Here is a 23109-nt window from a genome sequence, read left to right as displayed (position 1 = left end):
TTTGAATAGAATAGAATAAACCAGGTTGGAAGAGACCTTCAAGATCATTGCATCCAACCCACCATCCAACCCACCTAATCAACTAAACCATGCAACCAAGCACCCTATAAAGTGTTCTCCTGAACACCTCCAGTGATGGTGATTCCACCACCTCCCTGGGCAGCCCATTCCAATGGGCAATCACTCACTCTGTGTGTAGAACTTCCTCCTAACCTCTACATCTAAGATTTCACAGAATGAGAAGGAATCAAACTGAGGAATGTGTCTTTTGGCACCACACAGCAAATAAAATGCATTGCCTTGTTTATGATGTACCTAATTGATCTCTCCTACTAGGTTATCTGATATCTTCTAAGGTTTGAAGCTGCACTATTTTTTTTCTCTGCCCCCAGGGGAGGTTTAGAAAAGTCTCTTTCATCTACCTGGTCACATTTTTCATGGCACTCCTGGGAATTTAGTGTATTTCAGACTGCGTTCTGTAAAGTTGCTTGATATTGGACAATTGAACCAAACATTATCAGAATGGAATTGACAGAATGAAGTACACAGAAGCACACCACATGCATTTATACAGCAACACAGGCAGAGAAAGCATAATCACATAAACCTTGTTTTCATAACAAACTAAGAAATGCAACTGGCAGCTTATTTTCATGAATTTTGTCAAGAGCTGCAATTTCTCTTTTAAAATTGCCTCTCCGTGGCACAAGTGAAGATTTTCAAGCTAGCCATTAAAGATAAAAATGTGTAAAGCCTCTACCTGTGCAGCCTGTCACACCATACCGGTTTTATGCGTTTGGAAGCGATTTGCAATAACGGCCAGAGAAGAATGAAGTAGAGGGAAATGATGCAAGAGCTTCAGTTTTCAACAGTATTACACACAGAGCTTTCCACAGAAGTGCAACTATTCCTAACTTGATAACTCACTGAGCTGGTAAACGCTTAAGAAGCTTTAGAAATCTTGTATTTTGCATAGGATCTGCTGGCTGTGCGAGGGTGACACTGTGCATGGTGAAAGCCTCTCTCCCATTTCTGCCTGCTTATGTACATTCCTGATTTCTGAGAAACAAGGGAAGTGTGACAGAAACATAATGCTTCGAGCTTAAGTTTGATGTGAGTGACAAAGTAATTTAAAAAGGGATAGAATGCTGATCTTAATATCTTGCCTGAACCAATTTATTTCTCATGGTTTACTTGAGATACAATTTGAATTCAAAGCAGAGGGACAGAAATAAATTAGTCTGCATTTGAAAGCCCCAGTAGTGTCTATCTGTCTCTCTGTTCAAATGCAGAAAGCCAGCACGTCACAAGCTCAATCTTGGTTTCCTGCAGTATCACAGAGGAGTGATACTGGGATGCTGCATTATGGCTACAACAGTTTACTCTTTGGTCTTTCTCTGCAAATGTTGGATAGAAAACACTAATGAAATTGTTTCAGTGATGTAGCAAAATCATCATGTGAAATCATAAAAGAGATACAAAAGACATCACACGATTAACAATGGGAATCACAGCCTTTCAGGTCACTTTTGTACAGTGGAGTTGCATTAGAAAAGGAGAGTTCAGTTTTGTTGCTGACCCTTGACATTCTGGAATTTAGTCTCACCCTAATTTAGCATGAAATTCTCAGATGCCAACAGCATGGCAACTTGTCATTCAGGCTCACTTCAAATCCTAGACTGACAATAGCCTGTCCAGCAGACTGCAAAAACATCGCAGAGCCCTGGGAGCTGTCTCCCGAGGAGCTAAATTTCAAGAGCTGATTTGAAATGAGGTATGCTTAAACAACTGATGCTTGAAAAGAAAGGTCCTGATAAACTGAAGAAGAAAAAGCTAATACAGAGAAAGCATAAAGAATGTATACAGGGCCCAGAGAGAACACATGACTTCTGAAAGAGGTAAGGTATTTTTGTTTCCTTTCTCCAACAAAGAAAGGTGAAGCACCTTGGAAACAATTTCCAACATATCCAGATGGGACATGATATGCAAATTACTTCTTTATTTTGTTCACACTTGATCTTTAGGTTTAATAAATCCTGATTTCAACATGATTTTCTTATTTGACCTGCTGGTTGAGAAAACTCGTGCAGTCTGGCCCATAATTCTGCTAAGCCATCAGCCTCTATAAAAACAGAGCATGGGAAGTTTCTGAATTCTCAATTCAGAATACAGGAGTAAGCATGTTGGAAAATACCTTTGAGATTGAGTTCAACCTATCACCCAACACCATCTAATCAGCTAAACTATGGCACTAAGTGCTTCATCCAGACTCTTTTTAAACACCTCTAGTGATAGTGACTCCACCACCTCCCTGGGCAGCACATTCCCACTGGAGATTACGATAAAAGGGGTTGTTAAAACAGATACCACTCTACTATGCTGTGATGCAAAGGGCTGCAGGCAAGCAAACACAGGTGAACAATTCAACAAGCAAGAGGCCAAGAAGAACTGAAAGGTACATGACAATTTCTCTTTTTGGATTTGGTGCCAGCATGCAAAATGATCACTGGGTTGCTCAGGAGTCTACGTGAAGAGACACTGGAGTGTAGTTGTGCAGCAGCAGGCTGTGAAAGAATTTTCCCACTCTCTGTCCCAGAGATCTGGCTGCCTGTGTTCAAGGCCATGTGAAGGACACTGCACCTGTGTAGCCTTAGATTGGACTTACATTAGGAAAAGCAGTAAGAAGCCTGGTGACGCCACCCCACCTTCTGCAGGAGCTGCATGTGAGCTCAGGTCCATGGTCCTTGGCATTCACTTGAGCTATACTGTAGGTAATATCTCTTCCTGGCCATGCATCTTGCTGATCCTCACCCACCACCTTGCACTTCTTAATCAACCTTGCCCCGTCCTCATTCCCATGGATTTACCCTGGGACATGGCTGTTCATTTCACTATCATCAGCCCTGTCCCATTTGTCTTGTACCTGTACACCCTGCTTGCTTCACTGCTCTCCCTTAGCTCCCAGCCCCTCTGCCCTGAGGGACAGTCCCCTCCTGCTGCTCCTATCAGAGAAAGATCCATCTCAGAACTAGAATACTTGCCAGCAGTTTCAGCACAAAGCAAGCAGTAGTTGTTTGGTTTGTCATGAACCCAGAACCACTCTCTTATCTACAACAGATTTTCTAAACTGCATCTAATACATGAAAATCAAAAAGCTCTAAGTATCCATCCTCCTGTACAGAAAGTTTTGCTCTGTCTGTTAATAACACCAACTAGCTTATTAGCTGTCATTCAGAACCGGCTGCATCTTTTCCTTTCAAGTATTTCTTGGCAGACAGATTGGTTATCTAGACATGACAGTGTCATTAATGGTATCTGCTTTTCATACAAAATGGTACAGAGTTTTCAACTAAAAAACACCACCAAACAACAACCACTCCCACCCCTCAAACCACTTTGAAATATCTATCTGGAAGTGTTGTCCCTTTACTTTATTAAAGCTTCATTCAACTCCATCCCACTCGTCAGGAGTTGGTCATGGCTCTTGGTACATTTGTTGGGGTTTTTTTCTATGCAGTACCATGATTTTAGACAATCATTCACCTGAAGGCTTTCTTGGTGATGCTGTTTACTGATTTTTTTAATTTCAGGGATTTTTTTTAAAGGAAAGAAGTCCCTCCTAAGCAGCAGTAGTAGCCATGGTAGAATTAGATAATGGGTGGACTTGATGGTCTTAAAGGTCTTGTCCAACCATAGTGACTCTGTGATTCTCCTGACTGCATTTCCATGTACAATATTTCAACAATTTCACACCAGCTACAACACCTGTATGAGTGGTGTCAATCTCCTAAGCAACTACATGGATAATGTTTGATTTGCAGCAGTGTAAAGTCTCTAAGCTTTGAGACACTATTAAGTGCTCATAAAGAGGGGGAGCATTGCTCTTTCATAGACACTGCTGCTAGTTCATTCAGTTATTATCTGTAAAGAACAAAACAGGGTTGAGAAGGGGAGATTTAGACTGGATATTAGAAAGACATTCTTTACAGAGAGGGTGGTGAGACACTGGAACAGGTTGCCCAGGGAGGTTGTAGATGCCCCCACCCTGGAGGTGTTCAAGGGGAAGTTGGACGAGGCTTTGGTCTAGTGAAAGGTGTCCCTGCCAATGACATGGGGGCTGAAACTAGATGATCTTTAAGGTCCCTTCCAACCCAAACCATTCTATGAATCCTAGTGTTAACTGTTCCACTGCAGGTGGTTTTAGCATGCTGACTATGGAAAAGGCTAAGAATGAAGCCCATAGAGAAAAAGAAATGGATAAAAAAATGTGATCCATGAAGACACAAATCCTGGGAGATTTCTCTCCTAGGTCCTATTGATTTATCAGTAGCATTATTTCCTTTGAAACAGATAGAAAGTAGAAACCAGAAAGAGCTGTTTCTCATAATAGTAATACCATGAAGCATCCTAACACGCTGAGAAATCCTTTACAAGAGATTGTCTGTGCATCAGGTTTTTTACAGGTGCATCACTGCTGTATCTATACATTATTTTCCATTAGGATAGCTCAACCTGAGTTCCTGTCTCCAAAAGGTAGCCAAATAAACACGAACAGCGCTTCAAAGTAATCAAATGCATCAGAAGCATCAAGGTGAATTCAGTAACACAGATCACTACCAGTTTTCTCTGATCTTCTCAGACAGATGGGAAACTAATGCTATTTTCTCCACAGGTAATATATCTGTCTGGTGGAACTCAACACTATGTGTGTTAAAAGCCAGGCTTTTTCTCTGCTGTATAAGGAAAGAGAGATGACTTGACTCTCACAGCTTTTTAAAGGATAGCTATGATTACAGTGAACCGAAGCTTGCGTTGGTTTGCTAGAAAGATCTTTCAGCAAGCACTCAATGCTTTCTTTTAAACTGATGACCTGAGAGATTTAAGCAGCACTTCTGGGAACTTTAATGAAACTCTCAACTACCAGTTTGAGTAATTCTGGATGACTGTGACGGGGTGGGCTTATCAGTTATTTTTTCCCCTCTCTTTGCGAGTTGTCCGTTGCATGTTATGTATTTGACAAATACAATCGACTGGAGTCAGGTTGTTGGAAGAGGCAATTATTCCTTTTCTGGAGCAGCGAAAGAAAAGGCTCAGGAAAGGGACACATCTGAAGAACTGGGCTTAGCTGGCACAAGGGCAGCACGTGGAGCTGACGCCTGCAGTGCCTGTGCAGAAACTGAATCTGCCACCAAGGGCACAGAGACAGCTCCCACAGCGGACAGATACAACTCCCCAAGGACCTGAGAACACTTTGCACTTGCTGCTGCTGAGAAGGGCACAAAGAAGGAGCTGTCTGCAAACACACAGTGGGTGTGGAAGAACCTTTTGGTTCCCTGTTCTATCTTGTCACATATTAAAAAAGTTAACTATTCAAGCTTGTGTCCTATTAACTTTTCTGCTAATCAAAAGCCTTCCATCTTCCTGTGGAGCTTATAATAATAAGACAGCACAGACATGTTCACTTCACAGTGCTGCCTGAGTAAGGATCCTGACCCAATAGCAAATCCTGAATGCCACCAACAGTTCAGTTTCCTACCTAAAATCCCCAGTAGCGCAACAGGGACTCCCTACATTTTCTTTTGCTGTGGGAATCTGTCTTCTGAATTTAAAGGGAAATAGATGCACAAGAAGACTGAAAAGACCTCCTAGTTCTTCAGCAGATACAACGTTTGGGACAAGGGAAGAACAGATCTGATTCAGTGTTACTGAGGATGATGCAGGCAGCAGTTGAAGATATTTCCAGTGCACAGAATGACTAAAATCTGGAATTTGTGGACTGAGCGGAAGTGATGGCCTTGATCTCACAGGCTTCTGTCAGTATAATTTCTAAAAGGAGTCCACTGAATATTTGTTGGTACTTCAGTGCACAGAGACAGAGCTTTACAGGCATGCTTTCAAAAGCTTGATATTAACACAGACTGACATTTCCAAAGTCAAACTTTCATGCTTTGCCAGGTCCTGAGTGGCTCTGCCTGTTTTACTTTAGATAACATGCTACCACTGCACCTTTAGTTTTTCATCTCACTTGAGGGTTGAACTAGGGCACAACACCACCATGTTTTGGTGTCACAAATTTGTAAGTCTCTACCTTGCATTAGTATGCTTTGCAGAATAGCCTGGGTATGCACTATCCAGCTTTCTGTTTGGAGGAAAGTAAACCAGATCAGCACCAGTCATACAACAAATGCATTTCAACCCCTAATAGGAACAGGAAGATCTAAACCAAGTGATTGACAGCCTCACCACCAAGTCCTTCAATGGGAGAAAACACACATAGGCAGATGGACCAACTGGTGGAGGTACACCTTTGTATTTGCTGCCAACTGCCCTTAAGTCTTCATGACTCATAGCCTTTCCTTGACATCTTTTCTGTTACAATTGCCTCACGTCTGCCATCTTGCTCAGAACTCTGCTGAATTTCTTTACACTTCTGTAACAATTTTATTATCATCTGCCTTTTTCTAATGCTAGATTTGATGATATTCAAAAATCCCATCAAGCTCTTCAGCTTTACTGAAGGTCCCATATGGTGCTAACTAGGGCCCCAAAGAAATGATGCTGTTCATCAGCCTGAGCTGTGAGGAAGTTGAGAGCTTCCTGATAGCAGGAGGCTGCTGACCTAATGACAGCTGTGAGGATTCCAGAGGTGTCTACCTATGCTTCGATGCAATGACTGATGGGCCAGCTGCAGAAGCAGGCAGGGACAATCCATGGGTAGACAAACTCATTCTTGCAGACCCATTATAGGTGTTTGAGTTTCAAGACAGGAAAGTAATCTCCAGTGGCATTAGGAAGAAAAACAGTAGGGTAGAAAGCACTTCCCTTGAATCTTGTTTTTCATCTTCATTTCCAGCAGACCAGAACCAAGGAATCACAGCCAGAAACAGGTTGTAAACTTTATGTTATAGTTTTGAAGCATCTCCTAATTTGGGCACCTCTTTTAGGAATAGAACTGGGAATTACCTACCTTTTAGCTGTGCTAAATGAGAGAGAATTAAACACCAGGATTGAAATCAGCTTTCTGAGCTCTGGGACATCTAAGCCAACAGCAATATAGCAACAGCAAACATATGATGTGCTCGTTCTCTGTTACATATACAGCACAGTTAATGTGCACATGCACAGTAGTTCTGTTTTGCTAAATGCCAGATTAATGTGCTCACACCAAAGTGTTATGTATGAGTAACAGATCCAGCACTTTTTGGAAGCACAGCATTAATGCTCATGTAACACTACTCAGAGAGAGCATGCTCTTATAGCCTGCTCATATCCTACTTCTTATCTGGTTCTACAAAGCTCCCAGGAAATAGACTGTCTGCCTGCACACCACCGCTACAAGACTCCCAAACTTGCGTTGTGCTGAAAGCTCTCTGTGCAGGAAGGAACATGCTGTATACTTGAACATCTCTGAAGCCAGGAGAAAGCTGCTTTCAGCTAACATCTTTCTTCCATCTGTCAAATGAGAGAATGTGTTCCCATTATATGCTGGGAGAAGGAGCCATACACTCTGAGCATCCCACACAAAAGCAATCCTTTTCCTTAGCTAAGTTCCCAGATAAGATAGGAGAATTCTTCTTCTCCAAAACATTTTAGCTTTTGAGGAACCCATTGTCCTTGGGTTATTGTCCCTCCTACATACATTTTGGATGGCAGAATAACTTGACAATGGTCTTCAGGTTTTGTTTGTCACTCAAGTGTGGATAACATCTTGTGCCATGGTTGTTTCTATTAGTCAATTAAGCACATCCTGCACACAAGTCTTTTCTCAGTACAAATTCCTTTTTTCTTGAGCTCTTTTGTACCTTCAGAGTCTTTTGAGACACAGCTATTTTTTATTCACATAAATTTGCTTGGTTGCATGGATTAGTTGATTAGGTGGTGTTGGGTAATAGGTTGGACACGATGATCTTGAAGGTCTCTTCCAACCTGGTTTATTCTATTCTATTCACAAAACCTTTCTCCAAACACACACAAATCTCAACTGCAATCTCAAAGGCTGCTACAAAATTTGCTCTAAGCCTGATGTCATGTATAAAATATTTCCATTTCAAGAGTTACCTTTACAAATGATGTTTCTACTGGAGTGTCTTAACCTTATCTAATAATAATAAGCCATAAAATGCTCAAGTTAATATTAATGTGAAACTTGAATAACTTGAATTACATTAGTGTAAGATCAGAATTTGAGCTACTAGTGCCAACCCAAGAAAAAGATGTATTGTGTTAAATATATTTTTGAAAAGCAGAAACCTAACTGAAAGATGTCAACTCTGCCTGTCTCTTACAAACATACTTTACCCCCTTATGAAGTGTTCTCCTCAAATACAGAAGCACAAGGGAAAATTGTTTCTGGAAATCTGGGTAAACATTCCTTTTTTACTGGTTAAACACTGCTTAAAACCCAATAATGATTAATTAATTAATATGTGGAGGTTTGGGTTTTTTTTTCCCCCCATTTAGGTTGGATGTTAGGAAGAAGTTCTATACAGAGAGAGTGATTGCCCATTGGAGTGGGCTGCCTGGGGAGGTGGTGGAGTCACCATCATTGGGGGTGTTCAGGAGGAGACTTGATGGGGTGCTTGGTGCCATGGGTTAGTTGTTTAGGTGGGTTGGATTGGTTGATGGGTTGGACATGATGATCTTGAAGGTCTCTTCCAACCTAGTTTATTCTACGTATTCTAAAACTACTTCAAGCTCTAGAAAGCAGTTCCTGAGCAGGCTACTGGTGTTTGAAATCATAGAAATATAGAAATCCATCACCCTTTAGGAGGCCAGCAATTATGAGTAAAAAAAGACAAGCCTTTATTTTCAGCCACTAAATGCCTGTTGCATTTTCAGGCTGCAGAGATGAATATTGATGAGAATATAAAGGAGTATTTTAAAGCCCTGACAATAGATTTGTTGCTTGGTTTTTATTAAGACTATTCAGTGCTGCCAAAGTATATGTCTCTGAATGTGCTGCCCAGGAAGGGGGCAGAGTCACCATCCCTGGAGGTGTTCAAAAAAGGATTGGATGTGGCACTCGAAGCCATGGTTTAGCTAGTCATGAACTGTTAGGTATTAAGTAATAGGTTGGACTTGGTGATCTCTGAGGTCTTTTCCAACCTTATTGATTCTATGATTCTATGCTTTTGGAAACACTGAACTGCAACCTAAAAATATGAGTATAAAAAAAAATAATATCACAAGTAAGGAAACATTAATAGTCAAGCTAAAAATACCATCATCACCAATGCTAATAAGTACTAAAACACAAGGAGTCATCAAGTATTCAATTAAATGAGGAACAGAAAAGAGGTACACGTTGAAAACAAACAAACTAACCAAATTTTTATCTAATGAGATTCAAATTAGTGAGACTCCAATTATGGTTTGAGATCTTAAAATATTTAGATGGGATGCACTATTTTGAATGCATGATGACAGAGCTGAACTAATCAACAAACAAATAGATACATACAAGTGTTCCACGGTTCCTTGCAGGATGCAAAAGCTTTTTAGCTCTTCAGCAAAGTTTTGTAAAGGGTGGATTGCATTAGGTAAAATTTATCATAGAATCATAGAATTGTTAGGGTTGGAAGGGACCTCAAGGATCATCTAGTTCCAACCCTCCTGCCATGGGCAGGGACACCTCACACTAGATCAGATTGCTCAGAGTCACATCCAGCCTGGCCTTAAAAACCTCCAGGGATGAGGCTTCCACCACCTCCCTGCAGGAAGCAGGTCGAGGGAGGTGATTCTCCCTCTCTACTCTGCTCTAGTGAGACCCCACCTGGAGTACTGTGTCTAGTTCAGGAAGGATCTGGAAGTGCTGGAACATGTCCAGAGCAGGGCCACAAGGATCATCAGAGGGCTGGAGCACCTCTCCTATGAGGACAGACTGAGGAAGTTGGGGTTGTCCAGTCCATGATCCCAGTTTTTGTGCCATGTAACTATTCTGAGAGCTGTGCATTCAAAAGAACTTGCCTTTGAACAGGAAATTATGTGGTCTTACTGTGTAAGCTGTCTTGCATTGTTGAGTCAGTCAAGTGAAGAAATGTGATGCACAGCTTCAGCTTTCAAATGGCCTTTGTGGTTTTTTTGTTGTTGTTTTGAGGTTTTTTGTTTGTTGATTTGATTTTTTTTTTTGGTGTAACAATTTTGCACCAAAGACATACTAAGAGTATGGTCTTTAGAACTGCTTTTTTCTAGCTCAACGGGGAAGCTGGTAACGACTGCCTCACTGTTATTCAGCCCATGCTTCAAGGCATCCTGCATTATTTAATTAGCTTTGGTACACAAGATGTTGATTCTACCAATTAACTGTAAAACCATTTTGTTCTCAACTAGTTTCAAGACTATCTCTAGATGCTGACTCTGTCCTCCTTTCTCCCATTAAGCACATTTTAAAAAGACCTCAGCTGAAGTTTTATGACAGCGTCTGGTTTCAGTATTAACATACTCTCCAAAAGCAAACATCATAGAATCAGTTGGAAGGGACCAAAAGGATCATCTAGCTCCAAGCCCCCTGCCATGGGCAGGGACACCCCACACTAGATCAGGCTGGCCAGAGCCTCATCCAGCCTGAGCTTAAACACCTCCAGGAATGGGGCCTCAACCATCACCCTGGACAACCCACTCCAGGGTTTCACCACTCTCATGGGGAAGAACTTCTTCCTCACATCCAGTCTGAATCTCCCCACCTCCAGCTTCATTCCATCCCCCCTAGTCCTATCACTACCTGAGATCCTAAGTCCCTCCCCAGCCTTCTTGTTGGCCCCCTTCAGATACTGGAAGGCCATAATAAGGTCACATCAGAGCCTTCTTTCCTCCAGACTGAACAGCCCCAACTCCTTCAGTCTGTCCTTATAGAAGAGGTGCTCCAGCCCTCTGCTCATCCTCGTGGCCCATTATTAACAATGTTTTCATAAACCCCAGTTACTGAGGGCAGATAGAGCTAACATTATGACATGTTAACAATCCATGCATTAATTTTGACTAGAGTAATGAACAATGCCATGGAGTCTCTAAGCGTGGAAAAAAAACCAACATATTTTGAAGTGTGAAAAAAAAATTCATCAGCTAAAAGCAGGGTTTGAGATTACAAAATGTTGTTTGAATGGTAGCATTGTTGAAAAAACATCCCACAAACTTGTAGTTAAACCTTAAATATGTATTGTAATTGATCAGCTGCTGCTTTTATGTACCCTAGTCTTGCACCATTTATCTCACTTGTCTAATACAGTGCATGGAACTTTATTGTCTTTAATGATCTCTGGTGTTTCACTGTGCAGATACTTGTTGTAGTATGGATTGACTAATGCATCCAGACACAGAAGTTATTCCCATCTTCTCTACAAAACAAACCCTTGTTGTCTTTTACAAGTGAAATCTATTGATTTTTAATATGCATCAAAAAGCCTCTTCTAACAATGTCAGCCTCGTGCTTTAGGCTGAAAAGTCCTTTAATAACTTTCCTCATTCCCCAACATTATCAAACTGCAAGCAGACTAACCTCTGTTCAGCTCAATTATTCTATACATGCTGCTCCCAGAACACTTCATGAATTTCACACTAGGTTTTATTCCTGCCTTGGTATCTTTCACCACACACCTGCATCACATGTGGCAACCTTCTGAGCCTTACTGGCGTCTACTTCTCATTTGTTCTTCTTATAGAGTTTTCCAAAATCAAATAGTATGTGTTTGTTCTAGGCCCACTCTTTCTTGTCTTTGGAATGACAGTAGAAGCCTCCACTGATGTATTCTGGTATGAAAATAGAAGAACAATCCCTTTCCACCACTGACTTTAAAATAGATGGTTTAAATCAGCCAGCACTGAAACTGATTGGGAAAATGGCCACAAGTTATTCTGTCCACAGCTGAGAAGTTAAATTCATGTACACAGCAGCAAATCAAATATGAAGTGTGCAGGAAGTCTCTGCATCTTTCATGAAAGGCAGGTATAAGGAAAACAATGTTTCATCCAAGGCTTTTACAAACACTTATGTAAGGGGCAAATTATTTCCAGGCCAACTGCTATGTAAAGACAAACATCTGTGATTCATTGACAGCCTTGTTTGCACATATGTAATGGCAGCCTATAAACACACTGAAAAGCCCAAAGCAATCCAAAGACATTCTAAACAGCCATCGTTTCATGTTACAGATTTAACTCTCTTTTGCTTTGTCACTTACATGTGTACCAAGGGAGTCCAAGGCAATGACATTATTTTATGCTGCATTTGAATGAGCAAAGCCCCCACCCCCAAAACCTACAAAAGCAGTACAGATTCAGGTTTATCTCTACTCACAAAAAGAGTGTTTTACATGATGTGAAAGTTGAAGGTGTTAGTTCCCCTGCCTGGAAACTATACCTTTGGGAGAAGCTGGATTGCTTGGAGTATCCTCTGCCTGTGTCCAGAGTTAAGGATTCCTATCTCCAAGAGATCCTGGTCCTCCATTACGTTGCTTCCCTAAAAATGGAGGGAAAAAAAAAAAAAAGAGATGTACTTAAAAAATGAAAACATGACAGATGCTTTCCATAGCCTGAAACACACCCTTCCTCTGTGTTTGAAAGAGAGCACTTTGCTCAACTCATAGTATCTGACAAGAGTCATAAATTACTCATGATTGCATTCCATTTCACCATGGCAAAATACGGTGGAAGGTGCTTGAACTCATGGACAATTGTTATACTGCTGGCAGCACTGCCACTGGAGAAATTGTAACTCACTCAAGCCAAATACCAGATGTGAACTTTCTCTCATTCGACTGGAACCAAGGACATGACTACAGATGTGTTCAGAAACTTCATTTTTCAGTTCCTCTCCTACCTCACCCAGCTATAAAAATGAACCCAACATTCATTTTTCTCCAGACTGGAAAATACTTCACACAGAGTGAGATGAATGGAGCAGATAAAGGTAAAATTGTTAAGTTTCTTCTTAGTAAAATGGTGAAGTGGTATCAACAAACCCCATACACTTCCCATGCCCTTAAATTTAACTGTACCAGTGCAATCCTGCCACTGCTCTTATCTCCCTGCTTGAGGGCAGGTCAAATAATTTCTAACATTCAAGGAGCTGAAAAAGACCATCTGTTCAAACAATACACAAAATAATTGCCCACAGAAGTCCATAAAATAAGCCTCTGCAATTCAAGCCTCTATTCATAGGATCTGATAGCAGCAGAAGAGAAACTACAGCTATACAAACAGAACAGTATGACTCCTAAGTTCAAAGTCTTTGACACAACCCAGACAGTAAGTTCAGCATTTGAAGGGTAAGGTGTTTGATTAGCTGGCAGTGACCATTTGGAATCACAGGAGATACAGCAGTAGCTCAAAAAGGGAATTGCAGTCAGGGATCGAATCAAGATGGTTCAAAGTAGGCTGTCAGTCTTCACAAAATTACAGAATGGTAAGGATCTTTCAGGATCATCTAATCAAACCCCACTGCTAGAGCAGTATCACCTAGAGTAAATCACACAGGAACACATCCAGGGTTTTTTTTAATGCCTTCAGAGTGACACTCATCCTTTTGATATTTATAAGCTTTAATGAGTTTAGACCACCTCATTTCAGACAAACCCTCACCCTTCAAACATTTATTTTGTTTCAAAGAAAGCTTCTGACCTATTAAAGTCACAAGTATAACCTGCAAGAAGCAGCTGAACTGTCTTGAACCCTTACCCCTTTCAGAGTCTCATGACACTAATTTGCTGGAAGCAAGAATTCTTATTATTCATACACACTTGTCATCATGGAATCGGATTTATGTTGGCAAATCCATGAAAACTTCATCACCACCTTTCTATTTGGCTTGCTGCTTCTGACTCAGTAGAGCTCTTGAGCAGCAGCAAAATGAAAAGCCAATAGGCACATAACAGAACATGCTTAAATAATTTGCTGAATCAGGGCTTAATAATGGATATCATTTCTTTCTGAATATCAAATCTCCTGTCCCACAGCAACACAAACTTCTTTCAAATAGCACACTGGAATGTGCAATTCTTCACCCTGTTCAGCTGCTCAATCTTCACTCTTGTCAGATGGCCTGATTAGTTTACAGATGTACACTTGAGGCCTCTCAAGTGCTGCTCTGCAGAGTACCCTGCAAAATCTCGGGGATGTCTTTTTAAGGTAATCATGGAAACTCTGCAGAGCTATTACATTTAAAATTATATTTCACAGTGAGTGGTATGATTTAAGACTGTAAGTCTGCAAATCATGTCTGGAAAGGATTTGCGTGCAGCATGGAGAAGAGGGGCAGACAGAAGCCTGCTCTGAAGGGAGAAGCTGTGCGCTCATGCTGCTTTAAGTAGATCACACAGTGTAGGACTGCACGCAGCACAGGCTGTGCAAACAGTGATAGTGGTGAGGTGAGCTTAATAACCCCTTCATCTCCCTGCTAAACACACACAAAACATAATTTGCCCTGTCTTCCTTTCTCCTTTAAACAACCTAAAGGAGTCTGTAAGCTCACAGAAAAAAAATGGGGGGGGGGGGGGGGGAGGGGAGGGCAAACCTTCCATTTTGGGCTAGATTCAGCTGCTGGAAATAGCTGGCATAAATAGATTTAAGGAAGCTCAACCAGCTGAGGATCCAGTCCAAAGCAAAGGCTATACATTTTGGTTCAATTTAATAAATACAGCTATTCTGATTGCAGCTATTGCTTTCACTCCATTGCACTGCTTGTCTGATTTCACCTCTCATTGCTGCATGATGTTTATGAACAATCGTGGTGTACTCATCACTGAGCTACTACACACTGTTTACTGGTGTCAGTAACCTTGGCATCCAGCTTCAAATATTGCAATGTTCAAAATCCAATTCAACTAACAGGCACATCCTATCTGCTTGCACATAGCTGCTGCACAGCAGAGAAAGCATTCTTTTAGTCATTGGGAACTACTGCTTTTTTTTTCTTTACACATTAGTTCATTGCTTTGCTTCTTTGCAGTTGGTATTACATAGTTTTAAAAATTATGTCAAAGTTACAAAACCAAATACTTCAAACTCAGGAAAGCCTGGAATTCCTCTTGCCTCCTTATCCCCAGTCTAGGAAGGCAATGACCTGGTCTTTCAACAAGCTCAGGTTTTAGAGCTTTTGCTGTTTCCATCAATGTCAACAATGGCAAGCACTCATCTCTCCTGTGAAACAGACTTCACTGTCTTCTGTCATGGAGTTAAACCAGCTCTTCATCTTTCCACAAGAACAAGCCAGGAGAGTTTAGATACACAGTGCAAACCACTATTGTTTAACATAAAGGAGTAAACCAACAGTAGCAGAAAACTGCTGTCTATTTTGCAGACACATCTATGAAGAGAAACAGTCCCCCCGATGTCTATTCCTATACTCCCCTTAGTCCCACTTCCTCATACTTTTTTTACCTGATTTATCTTCTTGCACTCCTTCAGTCTTCTTCCATAGGTTCATGTATGGAGAGTGACACTGCTGATATGCGAGAGGGACAGGATGTTACCCAGAAAGACCTCAACAAGCTGAAGAGTTGAGCCCAGGTGAACCTCATGAGGTTCAACAAGACCAAGTGCAGGATCCTACACCCGAGTCAGATCAATCCTCATTATCAAGACAAGCTGGGGGATAAGGTGATAGAAAGTAACTCTGCAGAAAAGGACTTGGGAGCTCTGGTGGCTGAGAAGCTAGACATGAGCTAGCAATGTGTACTTGTAGCCCAGAAGGCGAATGGTGTCCTGGGCTGTGTCAAAAGAAATGAGCCAGCAGACTGACAGAAGTGATTCTGCCACTCAGCTCTGCTGAGACCTCAACTGGAGTACTGCATCCAGCTCTGGAGCCCACAACACAGGAAGGACATGGACCTGATAGAGCAGGTTGAGAGAAGGGCCATGAAAATAACTGAGGGATTAGAACACCTCTCCTATGAGGGCAGACTGAGGGAGCTGGGGTTGTTCAGCCTGGAGAAGAGAAAGCTTCAGGGAGATCTAATGGCAGCCTTCCAGTACGTGAAGGGGGCTTACAAAAAGGCTGCAGAGGGACTGTTTACAGAGGCTGGTAGTGATAGGATGAGGGGCAATGCCTTCAACCTAGAGAAGAGTAGATTTAGATTGGATGTTAGGAATGAGTTCTGCACCATGAGGGTGGTGGAACCCTGAAACAGATTGCTCAGGAAGGTAGTTGAGGTTCCATCCCTGGAGATATTCAAGGTGAGGTTTGACAAGGCTCTGAGCAAACTAATCTAGTGGACAATATCCCTGCTCACTGCAGGGAATTAGACAAAATGACCTTTCAAAGTCTCTTCCAACTTCCCCCCCAAAAAAGAGACATCAATCTCTACTGGGTTTAATGTGCTTTTGTTAGACAAAAATAAGAGGATTTTTTTTATATTCTCATTTCTGAAGTCTATAAGAAAACTTAGTTGGAAGGAAACCTTACTTCTCACAATTAAAGCAATGGGAATCTATCAAAATTGCCTATACTAGGACAGATTCAGATCTCATTCACTTCAGCTTACACTGCTGGGATTCCTGTCTTGTTAATGCATGTTTTACTTATGAATTAGAAAGATCCTGCTTCTGAAGTATCAATTAGGAAAGAGTGTAGCTGACACTCCAGCCCCCACCACCTCACCCCACCCCCCCAGAACTTGTGGTTCTGTACAAGTCTCAGGAATATCTTTATCCCTGTAAGTACATAGAGGAAGCCAATCTCCTAAGTAAGGAGGCAGTAGTTTCACAGAACAGTTGGGCTCAAGAAGGAAGGGAAAAATGACTCTGCATGTGGGAGACTGAAGGCATATGAAAAACAACACAATCTAAAAAAACCCAGAAATTTTGCCAAAATCTGAACAAGCTACATAATGGTACACTGTGAGATAAAGATTTTACTGGCATTTATTTGGGTTGTTCCACACAAAATCACCTTCAATACTCTCCATCTGAACTTAATACAATCTTTCCCCAAATTGCCAGATTATAGTTTCATAGTTTCATAGTTTCATTCAGGGTTGGAAGGGACCACAAGGATCATCTAGTTCCAACCCCCCTGCCATGGGCAGGGACACCCCACACTAGATCAGGCTGGACAGAGCCTCATCCAGCCTGCTCTTAAACACCCCCAGGGACGGGGCCTCGACCACCTCCCTGGACAACCCATTCCAGGGTTTCACCACTCTCATGGTGAAGAACCTCCTCCTCACATCCAGCCTGAATCTCCCCACCTCCAGCTTCATTCCATTCCCCCTAGTCCTATCACTACCTGATATCCTGAGAAGTCCTTCCCCTGCCTTCCCTTCATAGCAGTTTCCAAATGTCTTTAAGTTCAGCTATGTGTACACAGCCTCTTCAGAAAGCAATTTAATCTGGAATATATCAGATTCATAGCAAAACATTGCTCTGTTAAAAATAGCCTCATTTTACTGCACTAAATACCTCAAAGAACCTCCAAAAGCCAATCAAAGCAGAAGCTTCAGAAACCTGTAGACAACTTCATTTACTGTCAAAAAAGAGCACCTTTTAAGATTCTTTTAAAAACCAACAAAATCCCCAAACATGCATTCCACGTCCTGCAGAAACAAAAGCACTTTGAAAATCTGTCCCTGAAGACGATAAAGTGTGGTGATTAAAAGAACATATTAAGATGGCAGCTGGGGCTGCATGTGTTTCATTGCTCCCTTTTTGTACCTCTGCTTTTAATCTTCCTTCATATGTTTCTCTGTGCTGGAGACCTATGGTGAAAAATTCCAGTGTTTGGTTCTGAGTGGAATGGCACAGAAGCTTTAAAACAGCTGGCAGATGTACCACTAGACTGATTGAAAAACTCAGCCAGGGAAGCTGGAAAAGACAGGCTGTGGGGAACAAGCCACCTGTGTATACTTTTTGGTCTGTGGTGTTGCTCTTCACCTTGGCTGATAGACTGACAACATGATAAATATTGGAGAGAGATTTCACAGATTTTCATTGCAAGGTTCTGGGGAAAAAAATCTCAATGGGCAGGTAAATCAATATTTATCAGGTTATGCAAGCAGAGTGAAAACTGACAGAAATTAAAAGAAAAGAAAAAAAGAGAAAGAATAAATTAATTTGTCAAGTAAGGCTGTTTTGGCTTTTTTTTTTTTCCTTCCTTACAAAAGTTTTATATAAGAAATGGAGGATTTGGGAGAGTTCTGGCTATAGGCTGCCAATGCCAACTAAATCAGGGTTTTCTATGCTCAGCTGTGTCAGCTAAAGGAGGCAAAGTAGTAAATCTGGTGCCTAAAGCTCTGTAAGAGCTGCTACTCACCAGCTTCGGCTGAAATCATTTGCTCTGCTCATTACTGAGATGAAATTCAGCTGGAGATGCTAAGTGCTACTGAAGTTGACAACAACTTCTGGTAACTTTTGTTTAAATGCTTCTTGTTTATTGAAAATTGGCTTGCCCAAGAACAGGGTTGGTGTGTGTAAGGGAAGGATGACTTCTCAGATGAGAACAGCACAGATGGGGCGGCACTAGTGTTTGCATCACATTGTATAGGAAGCACTTTATGGTCTCCAGTGCCTCCTCCCAGCCAGCCATGCAATAATCTGCTGCACCATCGACATAATGAGATCAACGGGAACTGTTCAGAGTTGGTAAAAGTGGCACCTAACACACAGAGATGGGGAGGATCATGATGTATGCATATCATAGTGCTGGGCCTGGTGGGTGTTCAAAGAGCCTTGCCAATATCTCTTCAATGTGTATTGCACCAAATCTCACCCTGGCTGACTGAGACTTGACAGTGCAGGAGCACAGCTTGGGAGAATTTGAATGGAATTGGGACAGCGGGTCTCATACTTGAGCTTACAGGGCTGCTAGAATTGTGACCTGGCACAGAAAGGGAAAAAGAGAATATGGGAGGCGATACATCTAAGCAGAGCACTATCCTGCCACTCAGAGAAGAGAGATGGGTGCACGGCAGGAGCAGATGGGAATGTTCTTGGAGACTGAAATCAGAGATGGACTGAGACCAACAGCATCAAAGAGCTCTATTCTTTCTTCCATCTTCCAACCTAAATGCATAATTGCAAAGGAAGGAAGAAGGCTTCTGGTACTAATGGGAACAGGTACTGTTAGGAAGCACATCCTCAGCAGCTCCATAAAACAGCCCTGTACTCAGTCTGAATTGCTTTGCTTCTCACTCATATGATCCCAATATCCTTCAAAACTCTATACCCTTGAAACAGCTGACATCTAATCTGTCCTCTATCTGGGAACAAATTAGAGCCATCTCACAATGTGGCTAAGGACACATTGAATAAGCAGCACTTTTCTTTTTCACTGTCTAAATCAGATGCTGGAAGCTTGTTGTATTTTCAGCACAACATAGCTTTTCCACAACATAAAAGAGTTAATTTTTTTGAAGACTTGCAAGAGCAGACCTGAGAACTGTACCTCTCAAGAATGAGCACTGACTCTTATTAGTGCAAAAAATTTCAAGCAATGTGTCACATGTTTCATTTCCAAACAAGAACTGGCAAACAACCAGAATTTAGCAAACTTCAGTATGAGTGAAAAGGTTGCCTCTCACCAGCATTGCCACTGTTAGCATGAAAACAAGATCTGTAAGAATGATTAACAGAATGAAATGTCTAACTTGTACTTTCAGGTCAGAAAGATTTATCAGATTCCTGGAGATACTGCAGAAATTGTTATTACACCTACAAATCTGACAAGACTACGTCAGAAAAATCCCCTGCAGAAGCACAAAATTCTGCCTTGGGGAAAGGAGATTGATTACAGAATCCAGCAGGAAGAAATTACCAAGTATGTTGCCAAATAACCATTTGGTAACAGTCTTCAAAAACTGTTTTGCTTTTATAACTACTGATGGTGATACTGATTCTCAGTCCTCACCTTGCCCTGTTGTCAGCCCTGGCATTTATGACATTCTTAGCACTGACAAATGACACAAAATCAAAGAGACAACTGAAATAGTTATTCACATTATTGTAATTTCATCAGGAAATAATAATAAATGGCTATTGAAATGTCAACTGAAAAAGGCCATTTCATTCATAGGTAAGAATGGGGTGATGGCAATTCTGAGCCCTTATTTGCAAACTATGCACGAAGACAGAAGGTGATATAAGTAAGGTCAGTTTAAAATGGAGCCTGAACAGATCTGAGTGCCTCTCTGCTTAAGTTGTAAAGATCTCTCTCTGGTTCACATTCAGCTCTCCCAGAAGTGAACCTGGAATAACCACTGCCATCAAAAGCTTTTCAAATGCTAATACTCAAATGAGTAGACAGTCATAGACCTTTCACACAACAGGAACAGCTAAAGTATAACGACAATGAAACAACACTGAGAGCTGGGACCAGGATCCATGTAGGAAGAATTTCTGCTATTTTTATCCCTTCTTCCCTGTAGCACTGATTCATTACAACCAACACAATTGTCACATGCAAATTAGCTGCACAGATAAGGTGGCAATTGAAAAAATTACCTCTGATGTCGCACTTGGCCCACTTAATTACTAACGCTGTTGACCCAACCCTGTCTGCCTATTTAGTCATAACAATTCAATAAAATAATTATTAATACTTCCCTAAATTACTTCTTAATGTCTTGAATGTATATTGTGAAGATAATTTCACTCCATTTCAGTAATGAAAATTCCAGAGAGCCTACATTGTGCCGTTATTCAGATTACTTGAGATAAACGCCGGTTAGCTTGGATGCTAAATTTCTCAAAGGACCCACTTCAAAATCAATATCACCGTGAGCTAATTAACAGGCCTCTAAATTCTCAGAAGAACAGGTCTATCTCCAACAAATGTGCAACTTTGGGGAGTGCAGGAAGGGGCAAACATAATATTTGCAGACCTAACAAAAACGTTGAATACCTGATCATCAGGTAACGTGGAGTTCTGTTTAACCTTTGGAGCTAACACCGGTGTTTCTGTAGTAAGTGCAAAAACTCTGCTCACCTCCCAGAATGTCTCACAGAACTATTTCCTTCCTCACATTTTTATCAGCCCTAGTCATGTTGTTTAAAATGTGAGCTACCCAAATCAGCTCAGAGAATACAAAAGGCAAAGCCAAGGACTTTGACCATAAAATTGTGGGCAAGGATCTATGTCTTCGAAATTGGTTATTCACAGAAAGGAACTGTGAAATAGCAGCAAGAAAAAGATGTGCTCAAGAAAATCCTTAAGCCTTCATGCACTTCTGCCCCAAAGTGAAAACAGGTCTTGGAAGCACTTGTTCATATTCCTGCCTGCAGCTGAAGCCCATTCACATCAACAGCATTATCTCTGGGCTGCCCGTGGTTTGAACTCTTTCTTCTGAGCCAACAGAGCCACTTGGAAACCACGTCAGACCTCCTGGTGAGTCTAGAAAGTAGGCCATCCTCTTAGATGCCATCACAGCTTGATCTGGTAGGAAATCTCAGCGCATGCCCCAGGCAGCCACACAGGAGCTGGAGCACTTGGAAGCTGCTCTTGCTTAAAAACGGCTTTAACTTTCTTTCTCAAAGGAGAGGCCCAGCCATCAGGGGATTGATGCAGAAGGTGGGAGATCAGATTCATGTGTCTTTCTCAAAATCAAATGTTCTAAAAAGAGAGCAAGTTATGGAACAACTGACAGGAAAAGGCACTCTGGGTTTGAGGAGAATAGTTCACTGGTCCTGCTGACACTGAACTGTTGTGCAGTTTAGTCAGTAAGCCAAAATGGAATTATCCTTTAGAGCAGTGACAGCTGGCTGTGGTAAATCAATCTTCTTCTCCTGTTGCTAGAAATGTTTCTGGTTTACATCCAGTGACTGCCAAACAGAAAAAGTAGAGAAAACGCCAAAAACTCAGGACTTTCTACTTCTTTAAATATAGTGTTCTATCTTCTGAGCTACAGACTCATGCTTCTGGTGCATACTCTAATTTGAATGGAAGTAGTGAGCCAGCTGTCCTAATCCAAAGGGACAGTTTGGACTTCAAGATCCAGAATGCAGCACAGGAAATCCAGTCTCCAAATGGCGTCTAATGCAGGGCTGCAAAAGGAGGCAAAACTTGCAGATGTAGGTCCTACTTTGGAGCATCTTACTGGCTTCCTCTGCTTAGCATTGCAGATCCCTTTCCTAATTGCCTTTCCCTTCCTATTAAGCTATGCAGGGTCTTGTGTGCTTAATTCAATTGTAAGGATCCTGCTCCAGGAGACAGGAACTGTAGAGTCAAGCATGACAATGCCCACCATTGTTGCAACTAACTACTTTTTACCTGGTTTTGAAGACCTCAGCTGGATTGTTGGAGTCCACTCTGTGTGCTGTGAAATGAAGGCATTGCCTAGCTTTCAGGTACCCAAGTAATTTTCAGAACCTAGCTGCTTGAAATTGGAAACAGCTGAACTTTCTGTTTTGTTTGATATTGTGAAATGTAATGAAATAGGAAGCAGCTCTCAAAAAAACCCCCACATAAATAGTGGAAAATTAATGATGCATCATTGCTTTGCTATGTTGAAATGTGTTTTGTGTTCCACCATACTGCTTTTGGTCTGTAGAAGTGAAGGAAGAGTAAAAGGTAAGAGAACTTCTAAGCTAAAAATGACCTGGAATGTACATTCTCTTGGTGAAAGTTAAAAGGATGCAGGGAAAATATGGAGTCAGGCTTGCCTGCTAAATACAATCATTACATTGACACCCATTTTAACATATTCCTGCAGATTTTGTTTGCTAAGGCAAGCACAAGGAATAGCAGTATTGAATAAGGCATTATCTCCTACTGCACACAGATGAGAGTTCTGTTACATCTGAGTTATCTTAAACAAAGCACTGTGATTTATTTCCATGGTATGTACAGAGATATCACTGGCTGGATCCCTGTAGCCCAAGAGGTAAGTGGAGATGGCCTCCATTTTCTTCAAACTCTTTCTAAAAATAAGAGAACATTTGATTAAGGGTTGACAATTTTCTTCCCTTCCTTTGCTTGTTCTTGTAATTCATTTCACATGGGAAGTGGGTTGTGTTTTTCTTCTCCCTTCCAATTCAGCAGCCGGGCGGCTGGCTTTGCGGGCCCACTCCTGTCACCACGGCAACCAGCAGATTGCTGCAATATGATCCCATGCGCTTTATGTCACTACATGGTGTTATTGTTCCCTGGTAATGATCTGGGAGATGTGTTTCCCTATTCTCATAAAG

At 41.5% G+C, this 23109-nt stretch overlaps 1 protein-coding gene across 12 annotated transcripts in view; it reads right to left on the bottom strand.

Annotated features, from left to right (window-relative positions):
• Positions 1-23109, bottom strand: part of ANKS1B (ankyrin repeat and sterile alpha motif domain containing 1B) — a 420346-nt gene that overhangs the window by 172821 nt on the left and 224416 nt on the right. For all 12 annotated transcript variants that reach the window (XM_068142750.1, XM_068142747.1, XM_068142754.1 and 9 more), the window contains one exon: positions 12356-12454. In XM_068142750.1, coding sequence (XP_067998851.1) covers positions 12356-12454 — 99 coding nt within the window. The remainder of the gene's footprint in view (positions 1-12355; positions 12455-23109) is intronic.

This window comes from Melanerpes formicivorus, unplaced genomic scaffold (genome assembly GCF_026170545.1).
Source record: "Melanerpes formicivorus ecotype bairdi unplaced genomic scaffold, bMelFor1.0.p_v2 SCAF_8, whole genome shotgun sequence".
Lineage (NCBI taxonomy): Eukaryota > Metazoa > Chordata > Aves > Piciformes > Picidae > Melanerpes > Melanerpes formicivorus.
The sequence above is the reverse complement of the archived record's forward strand: the minus strand, read 5'-3'. Positions and strand labels throughout refer to the sequence as shown.